We start from the raw sequence: 26558 nt of genomic DNA, 5'->3' as shown, positions 1-26558 counted from the left end.
AATTTTGTCAGAACTGCAGGGACTTGTTCAGGCAGTCCCCAGGATTCAACACTGACTTAAGGAACAAATGAAAAACAGTATAGCATGTTAAGAATGGGTTGCAATTTATTCATTTAAGATAAATGTAAATTTAGTATAATTTTGTCACTATCAGAAGCTGGTTGGATAGACTAGTGTGGTTACATCACATCTCCAAATACTATGGATGGGCATTTGGAAACCATAAATGGTTAAAAGAATTGAAAGTGTTAGGTAAGTATCTTGCTTATACCAAATGTTTAGTGAGAAAGCTGTATAACAGCTATGTGTAATAATTTCCCTATCTTTCAAGTATCATATTGAAGACTTCAATGACAAAATGTTTTTAACATCTAGGCAATAGTGAAAAAAAAGATGGAAAAGAAATTGGGTTTGGTTTTTCTCCCAATTCTCTTTTGTATTGGGGATTGGATTTTTTTTTTTTTTTTGGTTAACCTATCAGAGACTTCTTTTTTTCCTGCTATAAGTAAGAGTATTATTACCTTCTTTTTTTCTCTTTGGTGGCATATTAATTTTGAGAGCTCTAGTAGGATGAAGAGACCACTGATTATCATATTGGGTATGAATGTCATATTCTTGTTTTTCCATGAGTAATAAAGACAGTTAAAATTGGACAAAATTGCATTAATTGTAGAAAATCCTTCCTGTGGTATTGACAGTAACATTCTACACAGTATTTGCTACCATGGTGAAGAATTAATGTAAGTATCTCTAAGAAAGTCCCATACCTGTAAAATAACTTAAATAATTCAAATATGAAATAACAAATTTTGGCATATTCTTTTGGATCTCACCTCCAATAAATTTTCCCCTGCTTCATTCCTTAACCAATTTATCAGATTTCATGCCAACGTTGCCTGAATATATATATATATACACTTACCTTGGCAGCCACATTCATTTATTTTGCAGTTGGTAGCAAGGCAAGATGTCTTGCATATTAGGAAACTTGAGTTTCTCAATTGTTCTGTGAAATAACGGATAGTTACTAGTCTCTGTAAAGTTTCACAGATCAGTCCCATGGTCTCTGTTTTCAAGGAAACTCAGATATAAGAGGGAGGAAAGCAAGTGACAATCATCACATAAGCCTGCACAGACAAGTAATGGGAGCTCACCCCGTTATGAGGCACTCGGGATTCGAACTGCTGAACTGCCGACATTGATCAACAAGCTCAGTCTTAGCCACTGAGCCACCGGTCTTTAAAGAAAAGGAAGTATAAAAAGAAATACTATATTTTTTGGACTATAAGACACACCAGTGTATAAGACGCACCATGATTTCAAAAAGATAAGCAAGAAAAAAAAAAGTTTTTGCCCTCTCCAGCCCCCAGGAGCACTCTGCAGCTTCCCAAATCCTCTGTGCACCCCATTTTTGTGAAAAACGGGCCTGTTTTTCGCAAAAACAGGACACATGTGGCGGTCCTTCAGGAGGCCCAGAATAGCTGTATTTGGTGTAAAAGACGCACCAACATTTCCACCCTCTTTTAGGGGGAAAAAAGTATGTTTTATCCTCTAAAAGGTACGGTACTATAGACTGCAGTGTAAAACAGTACAATACCACAAAGTTGCAAGTAAATCTGACCTTTAATGTGCAGTGACAATTTACCAAAACAAAATAACAATAAGAAAACTAATGTCTTTATTTTTAAACAAATAACCATTTGCTGTTTTGGGATTTAAAAAATTACACTAGGGATTCCATTGTTTATAAAACCTTATATTTTATATTTTTCTCATTTATATTAGATTTTAAATTTTGCACAAAGGAAGGTGGTCTTTTAGTTCTATAAGTTGAACTTCCTTTCACACGTTCCCCTTTCAAATGAACAATGTATGGCAGCAGAGGTGGTTTACGTATAGTTACCAGTGTTCCTTCAGGAGTATAGCATCTTAATTGCATTTTGTTATTTGAAGGAGCCGTAACTGCAACCCAACCTAAAGAGAGGAAATACATCACTTTATTACTAAACAAATAAAAACTCTTAATTTGATTTACTGTGAATTTCAGTTTGAGAGATGCAACAGAGTCATACTAATTTCCACATTAGGACCAAAGCAAGAGCTATTTTCAAAAATCTTCAGTGTTTATCCCAAAAGCCTTCATAACAATACTTGACAATGTCAACAGAATCAAAAGACCAAACATTAGTCTTAAGTACTAAAGTTCTTTTTCTGTAGTAAATGGAAACAGTATTCTGAGAACTGGTTGCTCCCTTCATGTGGTGCACTAGGCAGATCTAAGATTGCAGTATTTCCTTGTCTGACAAGAGAACACTCTCTTTTTCAGACGTAGGATTGAAAACCAATGGGAACCACAAAGGCAATTTATAGGAAAATGTTTCTAAGAAAATAATCCTAAATTTCCTGTTGATGTGAATATGCCAAATTCATAGAGAAGTGTTAGCACCTGCTACATAAAATAAAATCTACCGATAGAGAGAAAAAAAAACCCTGCTCAGTGACATAAAATTCTTTCCCACTGAACAACTAGCAACTTTGGCATTCTGCTTGGACTTCTTTCAGAATTATTTGCTGAAGAGAAGATACTTCTCATGTAAGAGAATAAAAGATTGGATCGCTTTTGACTGCAATCCTATCTGGATTCCACATTGTGAATATAGTGACTAGGAAAGATATCCTTTCATTCAAAAATCTGGAATACAGGTATCCTTGCTAAATGATGGTAATTGGGACTAGCCACTATGTCACTAAGTGACATGGTCATAAAGCATGATGTCACTGTGGCTTATTGTGATGTCATAATTGCAAGCCAGGCAGCTAAGCACCCAGATTGTGATCACATGACCTTGGAACACTGCTAGGACCACAATTTCACAGACTGTAAAACCCCCTCATTCAGCACCATTTTGAATGATGGCTGAATGAGTGGTTGTAACTCAATCACTACTTGTAATAGGTCTTCTATTCAAAAGAAAATTTGAAGATCTTTACCAGCAGATGAGAGCTTTATGTCAGCTATTGCTTCATCTGTCCCAATGCCTTCCAGGATCACTTCCTGAGGAACAAGTGGTGGAAATTCATTCATTCGTTCTTCACCTCCCATTGGAACCTTGTGTTACAAATTAGAAAGTCTTTTCAATAATAAAAATTAAGATTCAACTGACAAAGCTAATCAACAAGTTATACACTAAGTAATAACACTTTAGTAATGTTTATAAGTATATATATCAGGTAGATAGTATTTATAATCAATTTTTGCCTTCAGTTTTGTAATTTAGTAAAAGCAAAACAATAAAAGTAGGAAGCAACGTAGAAACAGAAAGCAAAAGTAGAAACAGAAAAAGTTGGAAGCCCAGTGATTTAAAAAAGCATCAAAATTGTAAGGGTGTCTCTAAAAAAAGGTTTAGGTGAAGCAGTAGGTAATGAGTGGTGGGTTTTCATGTGAGAAAAACTACAGCTAAATACGCATGGATAAAAGCAGAAGACAAGATTAAAGAATTTCAGAAGCAGTTAAAATGAGAGAGAAAAGGATAATGAAAAAGAAGATGGACAGACATCAGAGATATGGCTGATCAGAGAAAAATGAAGATCAGTTAACAGATTGAAAAGAATGAGACAAATAGATAAAGCGAATGAAATAAACATTGCAATATGCCAGACACAAAATAAAGCAGATATCTCAAACAGCAAATGTGATGAATACTGAAAGATAAAGAGGACTGATAAATTAAATTCTCTACTTAAAGTATAGCAAAATAATATATCATGTTGATACAGATGTTGATTCTTACAAGAGTATATCTCAAGACTGTCCTTTTATCACTGGTAGTCCCAAGTTTGGGAAATTGGGCCAACTGTAGGAGATGATCATAGGGTTGGATCAAATGCATCATCAGTTTGGAGTCTCTACATTCCTGTAAGAAACCCAAATCCAATCTCCCTGGAAATTCATTGACTTATCTGGCACCAATTTGCCTTCACTGTTAGTAGTTCAGATTCCTGTGTATAGGTAGCATGAAATAAAACTTATAGTGCTTTTGAATTCTATCCTAGTTTCTTATTTCTACTATCTGACACCTATCCTGCTATCTTGTGAAGTCAAATGCAGAACCCCAAAAGAAGAATCAAGGCTAAACTGCAGTGTTTGTTACACAGCATGTGCTGGTGGGACTCACTGATGAGAATCTTGAGAGAAACCCTATCTAACAAAGGGATGCATTCATGTTTATACCTCCCAGAAAGATGGGATGACACTAAAACATAAACAACAGATGATGTCAGCATACATATTCATAAGTAAAGGATCTCAAGTTACTATAGGTAATGGACCTCAGGTTACTATCTGAAAGAAGGGGGCAGTTTGAGAATGCCAAGTGCCAAAAATAGATAAATAAATAAAATTCTCATTGCAAATGTATGGGATTGTCCTAAAAAGATAACAAGCTGGCCTATTTCTATGTATCAACTTGCTTTAATCAATTTCACTAATCTAAGAATCCCACCCCCAGTCCAACATACAATTAAGTAGAAGAAATGAACTAAAATTGTTTAAACTTGAAACTTGTCTTTGAATTAAGTTGTTTAGTGGGTAAAAGCTGCCAATTTCAACAGAACATGCAATCCCATTAAGTGTTTCATAAGCAGAGAACAATATGGGGAACATTTCAATATTTACCAAAGGACTGCATCTTGGCAGTGGTGAGAGTTAAGTTTCTACATAAAAGATGAGTGTCAATGAACCTATTTAGTGACTGTTTCTTTGTATTATATTTTACCTGGAACTTACATAAAAGCTGCTTTTTTACTATCTTTCTTTCCAGAGATTGGAAAGACACAATGTCTAAAATTATTATCATTTTGCATAAAGCGGAAGACCACCAAGATAGGGAAAACTTGTTTGAGACAACACAGTCATGGTATTGTCTAACAGCAGAACAAAGCTTCTCTTGTCCAAGTCCCAAGAGGCATAATAATGAATGCCTGTGAACGGAGAGAATCACAAAGCTCAACAGATTCTCCAGTCAGTGTACATAAGTGCAGGCTTACCTTTAGTAGTGTTTGACCTGCATGCTTTTGATAGACAGCATCTGCTTTTTCTGTGGAGGTAATATGCACCGGCAACAAATTAGAGGCCACAACAGAAAACCAGGAGGACTGATTCCCCTAAGGAATAAAAAGTTTGAAAATTAAACTGCCTGAAAAATTCTACAGTATTTATTACTGTATTTTCCGGCATATAAGACGACTGGGTGTATAAGACGACCCCCGACTTTTCCTGTTAAAATATAGGGTTTGGGCTATACTTGCCATATAAGACTACCCCTCTTCCAACGCACACCAAATAAAAATTAAAAAACATCAACTGGCTCACCCACAATGTAAAAGCAGCTGTGCTAGACCCAAAATGGCCCCTGCAACAAGCAGGAACCTCACACAGCCACAAAAAGCCCAAAAAAACAACTTTCACACTTTACACACACACAACACAACACAACTGGCTCACTCACAATGTAAAAGCAGCTGTGCTAGACCCAAAATGGCCCCTGCAACAAGCAGGAACCTCACACAGCCACAAAAAGCCCAAAAACCCAACTTTCACACTTTACACATACAAAATTCCACATGCAGCTTTGTGAGATTTTGTGTGTTTGTGTAGTTAGAGTGAAACACTACAAAAATACACTAAATCTCAGAAAGCTGCACAAATATTATTTTATTTTTATTTTTATATGAAAGCTAAATTTAAAACTTCCTAAACTTTAAATGGCTAGGTCTAAAAAAGAACTAAAAAAAACCCCAATTAACTATTTTTTTTAAAGATCCCAAAGGGAAAAAAACTTACCCAATAGAACAGGGGTCTCCAACCTTGGCAACTTTAAGACTTGTAGACTTCAACTCCCAGAATTCCTCAGCCAGCTTTGTTTTGCTGGCTGAGGAATTCTGGGAGTTGAAGTCCACAACTCCCTGCCTGCTTGTTTGCAGGCAGGGAGTTGTTTGCTGATGGAATGGATTCAGGCAAGTGAAGAAAGGCAAGCGTTGCGACTAGCAGCTAAGGTAAGCAAGCTGGAGGGGGAAAACTTTTTTCCTTCTCCATGGCTCTGGCGATCCCTGCTGAGTTGCCTGATTAGCAGATCATCAGAGCTTGGATCGCCAGAGCCATTTAAGGCTCGTCAGAGCCTTTCGGGCTGGTCTGCCTGGTTACAGGAGAACGACACCCGGCGTATAAGAGGACCCCCGACTTTTGAGAAGATTTTAATGTGTTAAAAAGTCATCTTATACGCCGGAAAATACGGTAATTCAATTAAGTTTTAAAAACCACTAGTTAATAACTAGTGTAATTGATAACTTAGCTTCTGAAGACTGCTAATCTACTGTAATAGTGAATAAACTTCATGGTAAAACAATGGCATTTTAGTCCCCACAGTTGAATTATTCAACTTTTATTGGAATAATGTATCTTAGTTTATTATTCCATTTTACCCTATTTAAAAATGAAGTAATTAGCTTAGTTTTTTTTTAAGGAAAAACATTCCATCTAATTCATATGGATGAAGACCAAACAATTTTAAAGCAATGTAAGATATTGCAGTACTGAATAAAATGATAGTTCCTGAGTCATAACAAGTCATAGTCTGGTATTCCATCCTTGTTCTTTCCTTTACATTTAATTCATTTTCTCATTCACAGTAAAAAACTGTTGATCTTACCAAGGTAATAATTTGATAGAACAAAAGGGAAGGCTTAATTCCTTTTCTAGTGAGAAAGCAAGGCCCCCAAAAATATTTTTCATGTCATTTGGGACAAATCTTTCAGTTATGGGAACTCACTTCAGCCATATGGCAGTGCCAACTGTATTGCTTAGAAGCACATAAAACCAAAAAAAGTACAACGGAATACTGAGGATCGTTTTCCATCCCTATTCTCTTAATGTTCTCTGTGTGGAATGCCTCTTTATAGTCTTTTAATTCTATATTAGTTTGGGAGGGGTGTGTGTGGTTATCAGTGACCAGAGCTGCTACATAGTACATTCATTATAGGTTTTTGGTCCCCAGGTAAGAATGTATTAAACATTCTTAGAGAGATCTTGCATATCTATCACAATAATAATAATCTGTGCAGGTTTATGCTACATCTGGAAAATACTTTGTCTATTTTGTAATGTCTAATGAATGTTGAAGGAGAAACCCAGGTTACTATCTTGCAGAGGTAGGTTAGGGACACTCTCTAGAACTGCCACAGTACTTTTCTCCTCACAAAAGGGTGTATCTGACTGTTTCTATGACTTCCTTCTTCTGGATGATATGGTTGGTATGTTTGCGATTGCTTCTATTGTCTGTATTCTGCACTTCCCCCACCCTCTTCTGGCAGGTGCATACTTTTCTTGTCTTCACTTGAAATTATTTCTGCTTGTGGAATTCCTGATGTTGCTACTCTGTGGTAGCTGAGGAGATGTACACAAAAGTATTGTCTAGCTGCTGCTTCAAAACAACTTTTTCCCACTTTTCTACTTGCCACTCACTGCATGTTCCCTTTTGACTTGACACTCTCTGGAGAAGCTTCCCAGAGAATTCAATAGTCAGTGTCTTCATATGCCACAGGTCCTTCCATATACACAGAGATGAGACAAGGCTGGTCATGAAGTCAGGAGTGAGGTGGCTAATTTTGGTTTCCCTGTCTATGTGATTTTTAAAAAAATATTAGTTCTGTTCTGTGGCTTGATTCTCTCCTTTCTCCCACTATTTTTTAATTGACTCCAGTGGTTGGAGTGAATGGGATGCACTCCAAGTAGAACCCATTGAGAGCCCCCCCCCCATCAATTCTGGTAAAGTGGAAATTATTCAGCAGCAAGAGAACAAAAGAGTTGATTACTGGTACCCTCAAACAGTCCAAATATCTTGTTCTATACATCATCTACACTAAGTTCAGAATTCCCATTGGAACTCTTACCTGTAAATAATCTATACGTCCCAATGCACCCAAAAATAGAGTCATTCCAGGTTTAAGTATAAATGTCCTCGGAACAATGGCAAAGGTTGGCAAAACACATTTTATTTCTTTTTCTGTTAGGAGATTTAAAACCTAAAAGAAAATCAGAAAACATAAAATTAGAGGCTGAAATGTTAAAATATTATGAGAGTTCACAAATAGATGGCATGTTGGATGGGGCTAAAATATAGGAGCATTGATGAACAGCACTCATACAGATTCATGCAATAGCTAGGATCCACTTCCCTGTTGCAAAAGGACAATTCAAGACAAATATACTCAGTTGCAATTATTCTACTTTTTATAACAAAGGAAGCAGCCTGACATGTGGCATTTAAAAGGGATTTCATGTAGAGCTGAAAGAAAAAGCAATGAAGCATGTAAACCCTCTTAATACTACTGATGGCAAGATAATACTTGTATAGTTGCTTTTCAGGTGCTGTTATGCCTACTTTACTTAGTTACGATTGAATTAATGAGAATTGTAATCCAAGTGGCCATAATCCAAAAATGAATATGCACACTAGAGATGCACTGTAATTTTCTGCAGCCTTAAGTGCCAAAAAAAATAATAATACAGTATTCTGTTTCCAAATAATACACAACCAAATTCGGCATGCTAAAAGACAATAGTTAATCAGCAGTTTTACAATAATGCAGGGCAAACAATTTTAAAATCATGGGCAGTTTCTGAAAGCCTAGTGTTTACCTTTCAATGCAATGAGATGAGGAGAATTAAACATTTCACTGAACAGCTGCCACCCAATAAAGGTGAGCAAAGTAATTGTTTGGAAATCTTCTTGGCTCAGAATAGTGTTATATCTGTCCACCTACCAACCATTCATTGACATTGTTTGGCACTAAGAACTGCTATGGAGAGAAGGGAAAGAAAAATACACTGGTATGTCTGGTTGGCTTCCATGTGAATACATCTTTGTATTGTGCCCAGTTTCTTCTAAACTCTATTGCATTTTATATTAAGCTAAGAATCAAGTTAAATGTTGGACGGTTAAACATTTTTCAAAAAGCTATGATTTAAAGTTTGAAAAATAGTAACAGGAGTCTAGAAATAACAGTCAGGATTAAAGACAAGAAAAGCTATAACATGGATATTATTTCTAACACCACCTTCTGTTAAAGGTGGCAAACATATCTGAGGCAGTATCTTCCTCCTCTTTTCCCCATAACAGATCTGTAAAATAGGTTGGGCTGAAAGTGATTGACTAGCTGAAATTCAGTCAGTCAGTCAGTCAGTCAGTCAGTCAGTCAGTCCTGTATATAAATATGTGTGTGTTCGTGTACTACTGTTGTGGCATTTTAGAAGTTCTTTTCTCAAAAACTAGATTATTTTTAAGCAAATAAAAAAGTACCTTTCAACAATTAAGTCCCCTTTTTTATAATTTATGCTCCTGTTCTGTCTACATGTGGCAATACTATAAAAAAAGTTTATTTCTTCACTTTAAAGAATCTCTCCTGTGATCCAGAAGAACTGACTATATAACAATCTCAAATAATTTATTCTTGGCGAAGGTGACTGAAAGGTGGTAGGTTCATAATAAAGGCTGGGTGAAAAGGCTATATAGAGATGAGGTATGCCAACAAATCGATAAGGAATGTGGCCCCTTGAACTATAAAACAGCTTTTGAGGCCAATTATTCTGGTATTCTTTTGGACCACCTGGCAGCAATGGGATTTGAATGCATTGTATTCTTTTGGATCACCTGGCAGGAATGGGATTTGGATGCATTGTATTGCATTGGTCCTAGTCTTTCTTCCATTAATTTTTCTTGAGCATTATCTTATGGTTCTATACAATTTTTAACTACAGTTCTTTTTTATCCTTTGCTTTATTTAACATTTACATAAAGCCAGCTGGACAAATAATGCCATCAATATGTCTGCTACTTAGCGTCAATGAATGGGTTGAATAAAAGTGAAATACACCTAAAATTATATCCAGATAAAACAGAAATACTATTTGTCAGAAGAAAGTCAGGTTCAAGATTTTAATTCAATATGTTTTAGTTGGCTGCAGTATACTCGAAAACTCAGGTTTATAACTTTGAGGTACTTTGATCTTTGGTTATCTCTGCTTTGAGAGGTGGAGCTAATGGTAAAAAACCCATGAACAGTACAAAGCTTTATTTTCCATCTTTAGTCATTCTTGAGTATTTTGAACTTGGCAATATTTAGCAAATTATTAAATGATGACTAGCTTACAGCAAGGATGTTGATAAAGGATAATTGGTGAAAATCTGAATTCTTGAAAAGTATTTTACTGTATTGAAATGCCTTATGGCAGGGGACCTCAACCCATTCGGAACCAGGCCACACAAGTGGCTTATGCGAGAAGGTCCATTTGTGTGACCTTCGGTGTGCGGGTGCACCTGCTATTTGCGCAAATGAAGCTATGTGTGCTTGCATGGAATCATCCCTTCTCCCCTCGCTGCCAGTCTATCAAGCCGAAAATGTTGGAGTCTGCTGCCTTATGGGATTGGAAATTGCAGACATTGTTTGCAAGGGTTCTGTTTCTTCCTCAATGGGCAGGTACAGTTAGTTTATGTAGGGAAAAAAAGATCAGCACACAGATCTCTAGTAGAAAACTAGATACTCCATACTAAATAGCATAAAATCCATGCTTCCATCATTATCTTTGGAATAATGTACAGAGAAAAGGGGAAAAATCTTTCTCATAAACTTTTACAAAGCACAGCAACTGTACAACCATAACTTTGTAAGGCTTTGATAAGAGCATGTACGTAACAGAAATTTCACGTTTAATACTCAGGGTAAGATATTTAAACCTAAATGCTAAATTAATTCAGATGTTTCCTTTAAAATAATTGGCAAGATTTAAAAATAAATTGAAAAATAAAAGTAGTTGCTGTCACTATTTTGAAAATGTTTTGTGAAGGATTTACAAAATGCTAAAAAGGTTTTTACAATGATTGTATTTCTATACGTAGTTGTATTATCTATAGTTGGATTATTTTTCACAAATGCTCCAAGTAGCCCAGACAGTCCATATATGAAATACATTTTCAGATCCTCAATACTTCAAACAGAGAAGAATTAAGATCATAGGAAGCCGCTGAAATAGTTGTTTCATTTCTGTTTTAGATATCAAACAAATTTAATAGTATACTCACACATTCATCTTTTATAATCCCTGGTGTATCGTAAAACCAACGACAATCTTTCACTTCATTGTATGTCAATTCAATTTTTGTGGTCTCAGCTTTGAGTGGACAGGAAGGTTCTTCCTCCATGCTAGTAGACAATGCCTCAACATTAAAATCAATTTCAATATTTTTCTCATTTTTTCCTGGTTGTTTAAAGGTTCTTCCAATTCTTCCTATATCAAAAATAGAAAGATACACAGAGAGATGTAGATTATTTCTTTTGTGTTATGTTGTTCTGAGGCTAGCAAATGCAACAATTCAACCATAAATTAACACCTACCGTTGTTTCCCCGAAAATAAGACCCAGTCTTATATTTTTTGAACCCTGAAATAAGCGCTTGGTCTTATTGCTATGCACTCAAAAGCTGGATTGGTTTTATTATCAGGGGATGTCTTATTTTGAGGAAAACAGGGTAGACTTTGTACATCCATTGCATTAGGCTATAATACGTTTTTTTATTTTAGTGTAGTGTATTATGAAAAATCAACCAATTGTTCGTTCAATAGATTAAGGTTAAACAATCCACTGCTTTAAAGAAATGTGGATGCTAATTACAACAGTCTTTCACTCTGTAAATTCTGACTCCTCTCCACATTCTAAACATTATTTTTTAACCTTCTGATGAGTGAATTAAAAAATACAGGCAGGTGTCTTTATTGTATTTTTTCTTTAAATTCATATCTACCTGACTCAAAAGACTGTGGAAATAGTAATAATAGAAATTATATATTAATGGAATCTACTCCAATAAATCTTATCTTATATTCTTGTAAATATTTTCTTGGTATAAATGTGGTATCTTCTAGATTCAAGTTTCTTTTCATATGTACTTATGAAAATATTTGCTTTGGAGAATTATTTTGGATAACTTATTCAGATAAGTTTCCAAGTTGGTAATTTTTAATTTCTGAATCAATTTAGAAAAATCTGGTTCTCCAAGTGCACAGTAGTATCTAAACTATCATAAACAATTTGGAGCAATCTAATTTCATTATTTAAGTGGATTTTCTAGTCAGATAATTAAAAAGATCCATTTTAGATATGCAACAGTATCTGTGTTTAATTGATCTCTGCATTAAATATCTGGACCTACCTATTAAGTATCCTTGTTTTTTGAGAATATTCAGCTGCTTTTGTTCATTTATACTGAGGTCTTCTTCACTTTTCTCTGAATCTTCCTTTAGCCTTTCTTGCCTCCTGAGTACTCTGTAAGGTGTAGGATTAATAATTGGAAATTTCAGGAGGTTCAATGTAGTGCCTAGGAGGAAAAAAATAAAACCCCCCATAAATTTCCATGGTTGGTCTATACAGAATTGGCAAAGAATTAAGATACTAGAATAGGTTTAAACAATATAGGCCACAAAATTGTTATGTGAGGTATACAGCTTTTGCCACATTTCAGAAAACGAATTTGTGAAAGAAACTGTAGCTATAGAAGGGCCCTATTAAGAAAATGAGATAATGGGATAGCAATTGTTAAAAGGAGAAATATTGAGTCAATAAATTCCCACTTCAGATCCTGCTCAACCATGACTAACTTTAAGCAAATATGAAATATCAATATAATATTGGCTTATCTTACACCGGTCAAATGTATTACAAAGCATACATTATCATTATATCCACAAATTGAAGCAACAGTTGATAAACCTTATTTGGTCTAGGGCTGCACTATAATTTCCTGCCCCGTTTGATGATTCCAGGGTCTGTGGCTAGTGATATCAATAGAATAGACATGGGAATATTTTTGCTTCCTATTTTGTCCATTAATCCCCCACCCCTCTAAACAACTTGATTCAGTAAAGCCTATTTTGATTTTTGATCACGTGACTGTGGGGATGCTGCAACTTATGTGAAAAGTGGTCATAAGTCACTTTTTTCAGATGTAACTTTGAATGATCACTAAATGAATGGTTGCAAATTGAGGATTACCTGTAATGTTTTTGAGATCAATACAGTAGGCTAGGTGGTGCCACCTAATGAGGCAAAACCATGAACAGTTGAGACAGATTCACCTTACTGTATTGTTATTTTACTTGAAAGGCAGAAACAGTTTTGAGGAAAAAAGCAATTGTTAAGATTTTTAGAAAAAAAATTATAGGGCTTCTATTACATTATTACATAAATGTTTAGGGATCCTGTATAAAAACTAACACAGGTCTCAGAATAATGTTTATTTAAGAAATGTTATATCCAAATTATGGCACTTACCAGTTATGCTTAAAAGTTACATTCTTCCTTAAAGAAAGATTGAATTCTTCACAGCCATAAAATGAATACAACAGTAACATCTTTTACTGGTTAACTCACTGTGAAACTTATGACTGTTACCAAAGTGTTCTCAACATACTTGTTTTAAAATGATTAGCATTAGGTTTCAAACATCATTAGTTGTCTAGGAAGAATTATTTAGTCTTTCTATAACTTTATTGTCTGCTTTATATTAAACTATCATTTTCAGTAATTATGCTGCTTCTGCTTGCTGGGAAATCTTTGTGAGGTCCAGCAGCAGGAATGTATAGACTATTTAGCCACGACATTGCCCAGGGTGCACCACGAGGAGGCTAGTTGCACTTTCGAAGACAATTAGATTTTAAAAAGGAGTGACAAAAACATGAGGCACATGTATATATTATCTATACACGTGGATTGTCATGATCAAATATTCAGATTCAAATCTTGAAACTGCCATGGAAATTTGGACAGCAATTGGTCAAAAAACACTTTGACATTGAGATAACATGGCACCAGGACTGCGCAACCTCTAACCCTGATCTGTTTAATTTAGTATCTGACACAGTACAGCACCCCTTCAGCTTTGATCTCCAAGGAAAATCTGGACAGACCCAACTGAATTCGAACCAATCATGGCAGGTGTCAATATTGGAAATATAAATAGGGCTGGTTGATAATCCTAATTGTGATTGTGGAAACTTTACATCATATTGTAATAGTACGCTTCCTCAGAAGGTTCCCTGGATCCCTGCATGAAATACATCACCTCAAGGGTATTGCTGTCCAATGGCTAAATGATTTAGATATCCAGTCATAAGTTTTGTCACTCCAGTAAATACTCATGCATAATTTAAATCTATTCATAATTGCATTTATCACTTGTACTGCATGTTTTTAAAATAATTCACTGATCTGGTGTTTTACATTTTGATACATATTTTATATGTTTTGTGAATTTTTATGCACTAATGCTGTATTCTGTTACACCATATGAAATATAGATAGATAGATAGATAGAAAGATAGATAGATAGATATATAGATAAATAGCGTGCATGTGCATGTCATATTGCAGTTCAATTATTTAACTATATAAACTTCTATACAGTGAAATTGTCAGGGGTGACTTAATGTTCAAGACTAGCAACACCATATAGTATGGTATTTCAATACCAAACATTTTAGATATGGCTGTTGCATAAATCACTCCAACTTTATATTCATACATTACAGTTTTAAAAAATAAAATAAAACAAAGCAGCTCTATAATCATCTTCAAAAATGACATAGCTATGTTACTTAAAATTCTTATGAATTATAAATACAAACTGGGTATATGACCTCCCACTTTTCTGATCTATAGCTCTTTGTAACATCTGTTGCTGACACACAATTCTAATGCGCATAGAACAGGAACATAGGTACTGGTATATTTAAATTAGACTTTTGACATACCCACATGGCATTTAAGAACTATTATAGAAGAGATTAACTCATATAAAGATGACATTAATTTATATAATCTAAAGAAGAGATTAACTCATATAACCTAAAAAGTTTATAGTTTGGAATAAATTCACAAAAGCTGTGCTAGCACAATATATGCTACTGTCTTTAATTTAGGCAGTTTACTGACCCATAAACTGGACTGGGTTTGTAGAATATAATAGCTAAACTGTAGTTGGCTAGTTTGTGATTCTGAGCCAGCAGTTTCTTTTAAATTGGAAACAATATAAAGAAATCTGTAAATCTTACAGATCATTCCAAGAATACTGTGAAGAATAAGAGTGCTTAAAAGGTTAACACATTCTGATACATTGGGTATATGTGAAAAATCAAATTTCATCTCAGGAAAAGGATTTCTATACAAAAACAACTCTGATAAAGTAGTTAAAAGTGCTGGCCTAGAAACCAGTAGACTGTGAGGTCTAGTCCTGCCTTAGGCATGAAAGCTGGCTGTGTGACTTTGGGCTAGTTACTTACTCTCAGCCCAACCTACCTTACATGATGTTGTGGGGGGAAAAAGAGTACTATGCATGTTTTCCACCTATAAAAATAAAGGCAGGACAAAAATCAAATCAATAAATAAGAGCCATGGAACAACCTTTAAGTAATGTGTTTTAAACAAAGTGCTCAGAAGTTCCATGTGGGTTTTCCTGAATGGTCTAAAGGATAAGTTGTCAAAGCATGCCTTAATTCCCTCTTACCAGGGAAAGGGGAGATGGTTGCTCTGTGGATCACCTCAGAAGCTTTGGATTTGCAATAGTCAGAATGCAAGAGAGTATTAAAGAGAGTAGACTTTCCACTGTTGGCTGCTCCTACAAGGTAAACATCCCCATTTAGTTTCCAAGACTTCTGCAACTTGGAGATCAGGGTTTCTATTCCATAGCCTGTCTTGGCACTGATGAGGTGCACATCAATGATACGCTGGTTTGGGGTTCCCAAAGGCTGGCTCAAATCCACAAGGCCAGCATCCGCACAATTCTTCAACAGCAGTTCCTGGAGGTGCTTCAGGTATTTTGGCGAGTCAGCAGGCAGAAGATCCACCTTGTTGCCTAGGACAAATACGTGAGCATCGGTCCCCACCAACTCGGACAGGTCAGGAAGAATCGAGTCAGGCAGATCTAGCATATCCACCATGCAGAGCACAAGGTGTGAGCGTCCATGACGAGGAGGCCGTTTTAAGGCTGCGCTCACCAGTTTGTAATATGCCTCCCGGGACATTTCCACCTTGAGGGCTTGGTGGTGGTGCACCAGAAGCCAGCAGCGCTGACACACCGTTCTCTCCAGCGCCTTCCTGACGGGATCCTTCCAGGCCTTCGGCCCGTCCTTCGTTTCTCTCGGTCCTCCTTCACCTTCCTTCTGCTTCTGGAGCGCTCCAGGCCCCAGCAGGCTCAGGTATTTCTCGCTGGGCAGATATCCCGGCACGGCCGGATCCCGGCAGTGTAACTCCGCGCCGCATCCCGAGCAGTTCACTCCGCTCGACCTCACCGAAGCGTCCGGCCGCCCCGCCGCTTCGTGAGTCCGTGCTGCCTTCTGGGGTTCTTCTCGGCGCTGCTCCGGCTGCTTGTCCCTCTCAGCCCGCCGCCGCTGTTGCTGTTGCTGCTCCAGCTCCAGCTCCTGCATCACCGCTGCCTCCACCAACCGCTTCTCCTCAGAGGAGGGCAGCTCCTCAGGGACGTATTTGGGGAAGACGAACTCCTCCTCCTCCATCAACTCGGGCGACACCGCTACCGCCGCCCGTCCCCAGCGTCCACGGGGTTCCTTCCCGAGTGGGAAGTGAAGGGGGCCGCCCGCCGAGGTGCGGCAAAGCAGCGCGCCGATTCTTTTACCGCAAGCAGGCGCGGAAAGTGGGGGCAGCTGCCAAAACCGAGGAAGGCCCCCAGCAAAAACCCGCCGGAAGACGTTCATCGCCACCCACGAACGAACGGACGGACTGGGAGCCCCGGAGTCCCACCAACCATGCGGCCCTACAGCCGCTTTCGACCTCCGCGGGAAGAGCGCAGGCGCAGGCGAAAGGCTGGTGCTCCTCCCCTTCCTGATGAACTTCAGGACTTCGAGCGCCCTGGAGGGAGGGAGGGAGGGCTCGAGGCCAAACATTCAAGCCCAGATTCATCTCTAAATATTTCAGAGTTCAGGATTCAGTTTGAAGGGTTAGAAATGAGCAGAATTCACGAGAGCTCCGGATTTGTCTTGAAAGGTTTGAATAATTTCAGCAGTGCCACGCTGGGGATCTCAGAGGAAGCGAAAGTGGGACTTTAGAGCGGCAGTATTGGAAGAGTATCGAACCTGTGAAGTTTGGTGTTGGAGAAAACTCCTGGCAATACCACCGACAGCTATGAAAACAAACATATAATCAAAGAAATCGATCCAGAGTTGTCACTCAAAGCACAAGTAACCAAGCACAAATTATCCCTAACTCCATAGAAGAAGGCTGTGATCAGAGGTGGGTTTCAGCAGGTTCTGACTAGTTCTGGAGAACCGGTAGTGTAGTTCAGAGAACCGGTAAATATCACCTCTGACTGGCCCCACCCCCATCTATTCTCTGCCTCCTGAGTCCCAGCTGATCGGGAGGAAATGGGGATTTTGCAGTAACCTTCCCCTGGATAGGGGAGGGAATGGAGATTTTACAGTATCCTTCCCTTGCCACGCCCACCAAGCCATGCCACGCCCACAGAACCGATAGTAAAAATAATTGAAATCCACCACTAGTTGTGATGCTGGGAAAGGTGGAAGACAAGAGGAGAGTGACCAGCAGCAAGATGGATGGATTCAGTTACAGTGGCAATGAGTGTATTGTTAGGAGACTTGGAAGAACAGGTTAGGGGCAGGTGTCATGGGGAAAATCTATCTTTGTGTTTTCTAGGATTGAAAATGACTTAATGGCACATAATCAACCAATACTGGAACATGTAGAAAACCCTTTTTTGCAGCTACTGACCCACAACTGAATCAGAAATCTATGACCAGCAGATTCAGATTTAAACATTTCTTGAAAACAAATTTATTTTGAATATTCAAACTAAATTTGTTCACTTATTTAAGAATAACATTAACTTTCCTACTCTACTGCATTCCACAGGAATTGCTTCTCTTAAGCAAATAAGCACATTGGATGTCTTAAAGAGCATTAAAATGGTAACTCTTCTTGAAGGAATATATAATTCCATCTATATTCAAATTATTCCTAAATCAGTAGCAGACTGTGAATCAATAAGAGTGTGCCCCGTTAGGTATTTTTGGCTGTACTTTAATTTTTTTCCAAAAAAATTAATGAATGACTATTATCTTTTTAGAATTCTATAAATGCAGTGAATTACTGTTAAAGAGTTTATTTATTTATTTATTTATTTATTTATTTAATTTATATACCGCCCTATTCCTGAAGGACTCAGGGCGATGAACAGTGAACGATAAAAATACATGTAATACAAACGTTAAAAAAAAACACAATTGTGGAAGGCAGGGAGAAAAATAAACACCCCAAATAGTTGCCGTCTTTTTGAAAATCTATCTGATCTGTCACCCTCCAAACCAGGGCAGCATTCATTTACATATGAAATACTTTGCTTTTTACCGCCGCTTAACAGAGAAATCCTAAATAGCAGTAGTAGTTAGTCTTATATACCGTTCATAGTGCTTTACACCCCTCTCTAAGCGGTTTACAAAGTCAGCATATTGCCCCCAACCATTTCGGTCCTCATCAAACCATAACCCAGAAAATCTGTCTACCGCGATTCTTGCTATCTCTGCACACAACAGTGCTTATTAGAAAAGGGGGGGGAAGGGGGATGTTCGGACGTCTATGCAGCCCATCCTCAAATAACAATTCACGGGAAGACCTTCCGCGCAGTAAAACTAGCAGGAGAGGGGATAATGCATAAAGTCCCGCTATACGGCTGGGCATGCGCAATGTTTTGCCAAAGGACCATAAGCCTTTGCACGGCCCTAATGGGAAAGGAAATGAGGTTTTGAAGCGATAGGAAGTAGCTGAGAAACGCGAGCTCTGCGCAAGCGCGATAATAATCCTGTGGCTCTGTTTCAGAAGTGAGCCGCCTCGGTGGCGATTAGTATCTTGCGTGTATTCGTGACCGGCCGAGAGGCACCTTTGCCAAGATGTACGATGCGGACGAAGGTGAGTCTCTTATTAAGGCAGTTGCTTGGGGAAGGGAGCCTTCACCTCCGGGGAGCTTTGTTCCATATCATTTCTGGCTCCTAAAACTGTTCTGTTGGTTTTCCTGGTGGCATCCGAAGTTACCTACTAATTAGTAACCTGGCTGCTTTTTAATCATTCCATACTGTTAAAGATGGTGGGGAATCCAAAGGGTTTCGATTATATTATTGCAACTATTATGGTAAGTTCTAATCAAATCAGGGCGATATTGATTGCTTCTCCGTGCTTTAAGGTTGGAGGAGGACAGTGTAGAATTGGTCCAAGGGGTGTGCAATGGATCCCATTGCTAGAATTGTAATGTAATATAAGTGAGGACGTTTGAATAAGAGCCACTGTTCAGCATAAGTTTAAACTGGATATTTTAATTGTATTTCAGGAAAGCAAGTCAACTTTAAACTCCAGTATACGAAGTGTCTTTGTTTCAATGCATAGTAATACCAAATATATCTAATTTTTTTCAGTTCAGACATTCTGCAGTTAAATGACAGTGTGGTATTTTCTGTGCAGCTGTGCCTTCTGGGTTGTAGGGTTTCATTTTTAAAACTTTTTAAATTCTCTCACCAATATGTAATACATACAGTTTACAAAATATAAGAAAAATATCTAGAAAAAAGATATTTGATACAGATGTCAAAGATTGTTGGCATGGGATTTATCAGTTAATATATGCATTATTTTTTTTCCAGTCACTACAGATCTGACCAGAAACACAATCCAGCATTTATTTTCAGTATTTGGTCTTTCTGGGATTTTAAATCTGTGTTAGACATGATTGATTTTGCAAATAAATGCAGAGACAATGGTCTGAACGTGTCCCATTGTTACATGAAATTTATTCCCAGATAATTGTAGCAGACATTTTTTACTCCTGTAAAAAAGATTTTTTAAATTAGAAATTAAATTATGTAATACAAAAGCAAATTTATAACTCAGTGGTCAAATATAAGGTAAATAATTTATAAGGAGATCTCAGATTCAGTTTCCGTACCTCTGCTCAAGATATTGAAAAGCTGTTACTACTTTATTATTTGGAGATTTTAGAAGTAAACATAAAAAATAATAAACTACTAACATTAAAAATAATACTTTCTATGCAAAGGATTAGAAAGATGCTGTAGTTCTTTACCTCCCCACCTCCTTTTTTAAATAGATATGCAATATGATGAGGATGATGATGAAATCACTCCAGATCTGTGGCAAGAAGCATGCTGGATTGTCATCAGGTAATATTTCATATAAAAAGATACAATATGCCATATTCCCAGAATAAAACATTCTTTATAATCCATGTACATTTTGGGAGAAGAGAAAATCACATGGACATGTTTTTTTCAACCAAAATCCGTAGAACAATGCATTTTTACTCAAAGTTATTGCACTAAATTTAGGAGAAACTACTTTTAAATTTAAAAGAGTTATTGATTGTAAGTTATAACTTAAAACAGCTACTAATGAAAATTGTAGATTGCAAGATGCATTTTTCTTTTATTTCATATAGGTGGGAACACTTCTTTTTTTATTGTCTATGCTATGATAAAGGTTGAATCTAAATACTGACTGGCTCTAAAATATTTTCCAAAGCTCCTATTTTGATGAAAAAGGTCTGGTTCGACAGCAGCTGGATTCTTTTGATGAGTTCATTCAGATGTCTGTGCAAAGAATTGTAGAAGATGCCCCACCAATCGATCTACAAGCAGAAGCTCAACATGCTACCGGTGAAGTAGAAGAACCAGTAAGAGACTGTTCTGTTTTTAAAGATAGTGTAAAGCACAAGTTGTGATTGTCAACAGCCAATTGTTGTGTTTCCTAAAAGAGCTAGTTGAGAGTTTTATCATAGAAGAATGGATCTGTGGTCTGAATAAGGAAGTATATGTCTGCATTTTGTTTTTGTTTTTTAATCTCAGTGCGCAGTATGCTACGCAGGGTATTAACATTTATTTAAAATATTCTGCCTTGTTATTTGACTTCAGAAAAAAAACCTCTGAAGGGGATTGTAGCATATTAGTTGCAAACTAGCAAAGAAATCTTGCACCACAAATCCACGCATATCCACACACACACATACATACTGCCTCTCATACAAAAAAATCTGGGTGGTAAATTATAAGTAAACAAGAATAGCTTCTATACATAGTCCTCTACTTATGGCCATTCATTCAGCAGTCATTTGAAATTATGACTGCTAAACACAGGGATTTATGACCTGTACCCAAAGTTATGGGCGCTGCAGCGTCCACACAATCATGACAAAAATTCAGGTGCTTGGCAATCCGCTTGCCCTTACAACCAACTGCAGGGACACTATAGCTGCCCCTACCTACCTATCCCTCCCTCATCCTGCCTTCCTGGGTCCCTTCGGCCTGGTTCTCACCCAGCTGGGTCTCCCACAGGCCTTGGGCCTGCTTTTTGCACCACTGGGTCCCACACCCTTGGGTTTCTCCCACTCCATCATGCCTCATTCCACTTCTTCTGAAGATCACCTTTCCCAAGGAGTAGCAGCTGATGTGTAGTGCAGACTTCCTATATAGAAGCTGTGTGGTGCCATCCCAGAAGCAGGCACCATTTTGGAAACAACTACAGTTCTCACAATCCAAGAATTGTGATTGTTCCCAAAATGGCCCCTGCTTCTAGAATGGCATGAGGCAGCCCCTGTATAGGAAGATAGCATGGTGGATCAGCTGCTTCTTTTTCTAAAAGGCAATTTCTGATTTCACTTTTAGTTTTCTCTTTGGTTTCTTTTGTTTATGTTAATTATTTTCCTTTTAAACTTTAATGAAATGTGTATATTAGAAAACCAGATGTAATATGTTATTGTTAGACTGTCCAACTTGACAATATAGCTGTAACATATTATACTATATAATGCAAGGCCAACTTCATAGGTAACCCATGAGCAGGAGCATTATGGTGGTCCAGTTTAAGATTGTCAGTGCATGTATTATTGCAACCAGATTATTGCTACAGAAAACAGACCAACCGAGGCTATGAAAAGGTACTTCTTGCTACAGAGGTTGCTTGTTACTCTATCAGTAGTAAGGGTTTAAGGAGTAACTTCCAGTTATATATCCATTCCTACATCCAAAGCATATGATATAATCTTCCAAATTCGCAGACAATGTAATTGGCTCTCTGTCATGTTCCTTTTTGGTCAAGATTCACCTTCAGTTTCTTGATCCTCATCAAAATGTTTGCATAGCTGCTTCTCACTTCATATATTTGATAAAGGTGCCACTGGATGCCTAATTGATGCCATGCTTATATTATTTTCAGCCACGTTATCTTTTGAAATTTGAACAAATTTATCTGTCCAAGCCTACTCATTGGGAAAGAGATGGTGCCCCTTCACCTATGATGCCAAATGAAGCCAGACTCAGAAATCTTACGTAAGAGCTATCTACTTTTATTATTTATTGTACAAACAAGGGTTGTATAATTATTTGAAGTGGTTCAAAATAATCTTGATTATATTGGTATTTAAATGATTTGAGAAGATAAAACATACTGTAAACTTTCTTCCAAAGGTATTCTGCACCACTGTATGTGGACATAACCAAGACAGTTATTAAGGAAGGAGAAGACCAATTACAGACACAACATCAAAAAACATTCATAGGAAAAATTCCAATCATGCTGCGATCCACGTACTGCCTATTAAACGGTTTGACTGATCGTGATCTTTGTGAACTGAATGAATGCCCTCTTGATCCTGGGGGCTATTTTATTATTAATGGATCAGAAAAGGTAAGGTTTAGGTATATTGAGGAAAGAACCATGAATAAGAATCTTTTATCTGCTTGCTGCATCATAGCTTCAGTCCCTTTTGAACATTCATCTTTACATTTAAATTTAGAGGGTTTTTTCCTTCAAAGAGATTGTTTAAAAAGAGTCCTATAGTGTTTTTTGATTAACCATCTGGTTTTCTGTATTAAATTATATCCTGGGTATTTAAAGATTACAAAATATGTGAAGAAGGTGTGAGTTTTTTAGTTATTTAACAAATACAATCAACACAAGGGTTTGGTTGAAACAAAATAGATTGCTTGTTGTTGTTTTTTTAGTGGAGGTTGGAACATAGAATTCTTTGTACCATGCCTGTTCTGTTTTTTTTAAAGAAGTGAAAATAATATAAATATTATAAATAATTATAATTATGTATATCATGACTTCCAGCAACTCTGTATGATTATAGTTTGTAGCATTTCAAAAGACTGTTTTAACAGTAAAATGTTTAGCTATTAAACAGGGTTTTTAAATGCTTGTTTATATTCTGCAAACAGGTTCTGATTGCTCAAGAGAAAATGGCTACAAACACAGTATATGTGTTTGCAAAGAAAGATTCTAAATATGCATACACAGGAGAGTGCCGTTCTTGCCTGGAGAACTCCTCTCGACCAACAAGTACTATATGGGTTAGCATGTTGGCCAGAGGTGGGCAGGTGAGAATTTGCAATTCATAATTTTCAATTCATAACTTTAAAAAACTAGGGATTGATAAATGAATAGAGTGATCTTCCTTCTGACCCCTTCCCCCCCCCCCGGTCTATATTGTGCTTGCCTTGATTTGACAGGACATAAGATTCATTTCATTCTTTTATCTTGCCAGTCTAAATTGCAGGAATGAAAAATGCAGGCCATGGTTGAAATCCAGTCAGTTAGAAATCCTGTTGGATTTCCCAGTCTGTCCCCACCTTCCAGGGACTATTTTGTCTGGGTTTTTTGGGGAGGAGCGGGGAGTTAAGAAAATTGGGTGCCTTAAGCCCATTTGATTCTTAGAGCTCTCAAATGGGGAAAGTTACAACAATTTCTGAATTGTGTATGAGAGTCATCTACAGTATATCTTTGACTTGGGAATGGACAAAAACTGCACTGGTCACTCTTGTGGATACTTGTGGTGACCTGGATGGCAGGAACCTGACTATTCTTGTCTTGCTGGACCTGATAATGATCTCTGAAACTGTCAGCTATGGAGATGCTTTTTTTCTGCTCAACTTGAGTTCATAGGTCCAAGGGATTTGGCTGTGTGTGTAAGGGAGAAAGTCGAGAAGAGATCCAAATGATTTTTTAAAAATTGCAGTGTATCTGAAAATCATCAAAAAGTGCCTAAATACAGTTTGATGGCATAGATGTTGCATTTGTTCTAACTTTAGGGTGCAAAGAAGAGTGCGATAGGTCAACGTATTGTGGCAACTTTGCCATATATCAAGCAGGAAGTGCCCATCATTATTGTGTTCCGTGCATTAGGGTTTGTATCTGACAGAGACATCTTGGAGCATATAATTTATGACTTTGAAGATCCTGAGATGATGGAAATGGTAAAGTACATTTATATATATTAATTGCTAAATTAGATTAATGTATATTGTTAGATATGCTTTTCTCACATTATTAAACTCCAAAGCAAGAGTTGTACTAGCAAGAGCCTTGGTAGTACAAGGGTTTGAGGCACCCTGTTATTAAGCTGCTTAAGACCAGCTGCCTGCAATTACTGCAGGGTTCGAATCTCGCCAAGGCTCAAGGTTGACTCAGCCTTCCATCCTTTCTAAGGTAGGTGAAATGAGGACCCAGTTTGTGGGGGCAATAAGCTGACTTTGTATAAATATACAAAAGGATGAAGGCTATTGCTGAGCACATTGTAAGCCGCCCTGAGTCTTCGGAGAAGGGCGGCATATAAATCAAATTAAAAAAAAAAAAAATTGAACTGCATGTAATTTCTAGAGGAAGGAATCAACTGTGACTTGGAGAATAAAAGGATGGTAGTAAAGAAGAGAGAAGCAGACCATCAGTGCTTTCACTGCCATGTTGTCAAGGCATGTATAGAATCATGCACCAAGAGGATGCCATGGCCAAATAACAGAGTGGCTTAAGAGTTGGAAGTTGGGCAGTTAGTGGAAGTGTCTTGTCAGACCTCCAGAGGTGTGGGAACTTAAAGGAGGCAAGCAGTGTTGTAATTATTCAGAGATGCTCCCCCTGCACCTTTGGCAGACAAGATACAGGGCATCAGCAGTCCAGAAGTCTGAAATAACATCATATTGGTGAGAAGGAGGACTAATAAAGCATGATTGGCCAGTTTGTAGAATAAGGTCCATTGATGCCAGAATGTGCATGCAGGATGGCAGAAAATCAGATAGAACTATGATTTAACTTAACACAGCCTATTCCATCATAGGGATTGTATGGCTGAAGCTTGGTGTGCAAAATGTTAGGAGTTCATTCATTAGACAATCTTGACTTCCTCATAGAAACAGGAAATCAGAGGAGATGAGTTTCATGTTCTAATATAAAAAATAGAGCGAAAGAACGCATTGCCTGGCATTCACAGCCAGCATGATATTGCCTCTTTCTTGCTTGAGTAGCGTCATGTGACTGGCCTCAATAGATACTTGCATGGCAGCTCTGGGATAAAGCCACCTATGTTTATAAAGATGATAAACTACAGTATATACTGTAGATCCTCTTCAGACACCAACTTTGTTCACACATGGTCACAAAGAGGCTATATAGCTCTTACCTGTTAGCTTCACCTCCAAGAATAGTAGTTGAACTTACTCCAAAGTATCTTTTTGGTAATAGGAAGATGGACCCTACACTCTTACTCTAGGACAGAAAGAGAGTTTCTTCACTGTCCTATACATCCTTTACCAGTTACAGTGTTTTAGGATGAAATTTAAGGGATGAGCCAAATCACATTGAGCTGAAGTCAGCACAAGCTATTAAAGAAAGGAGGTTTGCTTTATGGAACAGGAAGAAATCAAAATCCCTACTTTCTAGTAGAAGAGGTAGAATTAGCTCTTACTTGTTCAGTTCTTGTGATCAGAAAGGTACTTCAGTTTACTATAAAGTACCTTGAATTCTAATTTCCTAATTTTGCTTTAAAAACCTAGAGATTACATAATACTATCCTTATTTGTGACCATCAATAAACTTTTGTTTCACAAGAATGAACACTAAATAAATTCTGCAGGAAACATGCTAGAAGTTGTTGACTCTTGATTATTTTTGTGCATTTTCATTTAATGTATTTCTAAGTGCCAAGAAGTTCCTTATAGAAGGTAAATCTCATTCTCCATTGAGAGTGGAGACAGCAGCCAGCCTGGGTAATGGTCATCCAATCAGCATGAAGGACTGAGTCAGCCAATCATTCTTAGTCCCGCCCTTGTTGCCGGGCAGGCCAGCTTTTGGCTCAGTCCTTCAGCTCTGGCTGGCGTGTGGGACCTTGCCTCCGGCTTATTCCTGCTTTTTCTGCCTTATTACTGTTTTTTCTGGTTTTGGACTTGGACTGTTTTTGTGACTTCGGATTGCTTATTCCCTCATCTTGTTGATTTCTCGATTGGACTGACTCTGGACTGTTTTCTGGCTTCGGATTTGTGAGTGTTTTGGGCGCCATTGCTCAGCTATTCCCTCGTTGCAAGGGGAGTTCCCCTCCCTTCTCCTGCCTTCCCCTCCTACTAGTCCTCTAGGTTTGCTGTAAAACTCTGGTTTTC

The 26558-nt window shown here is 37.6% G+C and overlaps 2 protein-coding genes across 2 annotated transcripts in view; one reads left to right on the top strand and one right to left on the bottom strand.

Annotated features, from left to right (window-relative positions):
- Positions 1-1604: 1604 nt before the first annotated feature.
- NOA1 (nitric oxide associated 1) lies at positions 1605-16882 on the bottom strand. The gene is made up of 7 exons (XM_070935395.1): positions 15611-16882; positions 12263-12427; positions 11136-11341; positions 7948-8079; positions 5047-5163; positions 2992-3109; positions 1605-1974 (listed from the first exon to the last, which is right to left on the bottom strand). The coding sequence occupies exons 1-7, from the start codon at positions 16812-16814 to the stop codon at positions 1745-1747; spliced, it is 2172 nt and encodes a 723-aa protein (XP_070791496.1). The 5' UTR covers positions 16815-16882; the 3' UTR covers positions 1605-1744.
- Positions 16883-18959: 2077 nt separating this feature from the next.
- Positions 18960-26558, top strand: part of POLR2B (RNA polymerase II subunit B) — a 32517-nt gene continuing 24918 nt past the window's right edge. Inside the window, exons 1-7 of the mRNA XM_070938463.1 lie at positions 18960-19038; positions 20228-20300; positions 20659-20809; positions 22348-22460; positions 22599-22818; positions 23355-23513; positions 24225-24389. Of these exons, the coding sequence (XP_070794564.1) occupies positions 19020-19038; positions 20228-20300; positions 20659-20809; positions 22348-22460; positions 22599-22818; positions 23355-23513; positions 24225-24389 (900 nt within the window). The 5' untranslated portion in view covers positions 18960-19019. The remainder of the gene's footprint in view (positions 19039-20227; positions 20301-20658; positions 20810-22347; positions 22461-22598; positions 22819-23354; positions 23514-24224; positions 24390-26558) is intronic.

This window comes from Pituophis catenifer, unplaced genomic scaffold, assembly GCF_029215685.1.
Source record: "Pituophis catenifer annectens isolate HBS135680 unplaced genomic scaffold, rPitCat1.0.hap2 SCAF_2, whole genome shotgun sequence".
Classification (NCBI taxonomy): Eukaryota; Metazoa; Chordata; class Lepidosauria; order Squamata; family Colubridae; genus Pituophis; species Pituophis catenifer.
The sequence above is the reverse complement of the archived record's forward strand: the minus strand, read 5'-3'. Positions and strand labels throughout refer to the sequence as shown.

Bases quoted from the DNA above. Each gene is read 5' to 3' on its own strand.
- NOA1 (XM_070935395.1), bottom strand. From the start codon at position 16,814: ATGAACGTCTTCCGGCGGGTTTTTGCTGGGGGCCTTCCTCGGTTTTGG. The intron at 3,110-5,046 runs GTAAGCCTGCAC...TTGTAACACAAG, and splicing joins CAGGTCAAACACTACTAAAG to GTTCCAATGGGAGGTGAAGA. The intron at 1,975-2,991 runs GTAAAGATCTTC...TCCTCTCTTTAG, and splicing joins CATAAAGCTCTCATCTGCTG to GTTGGGTTGCAGTTACGGCT.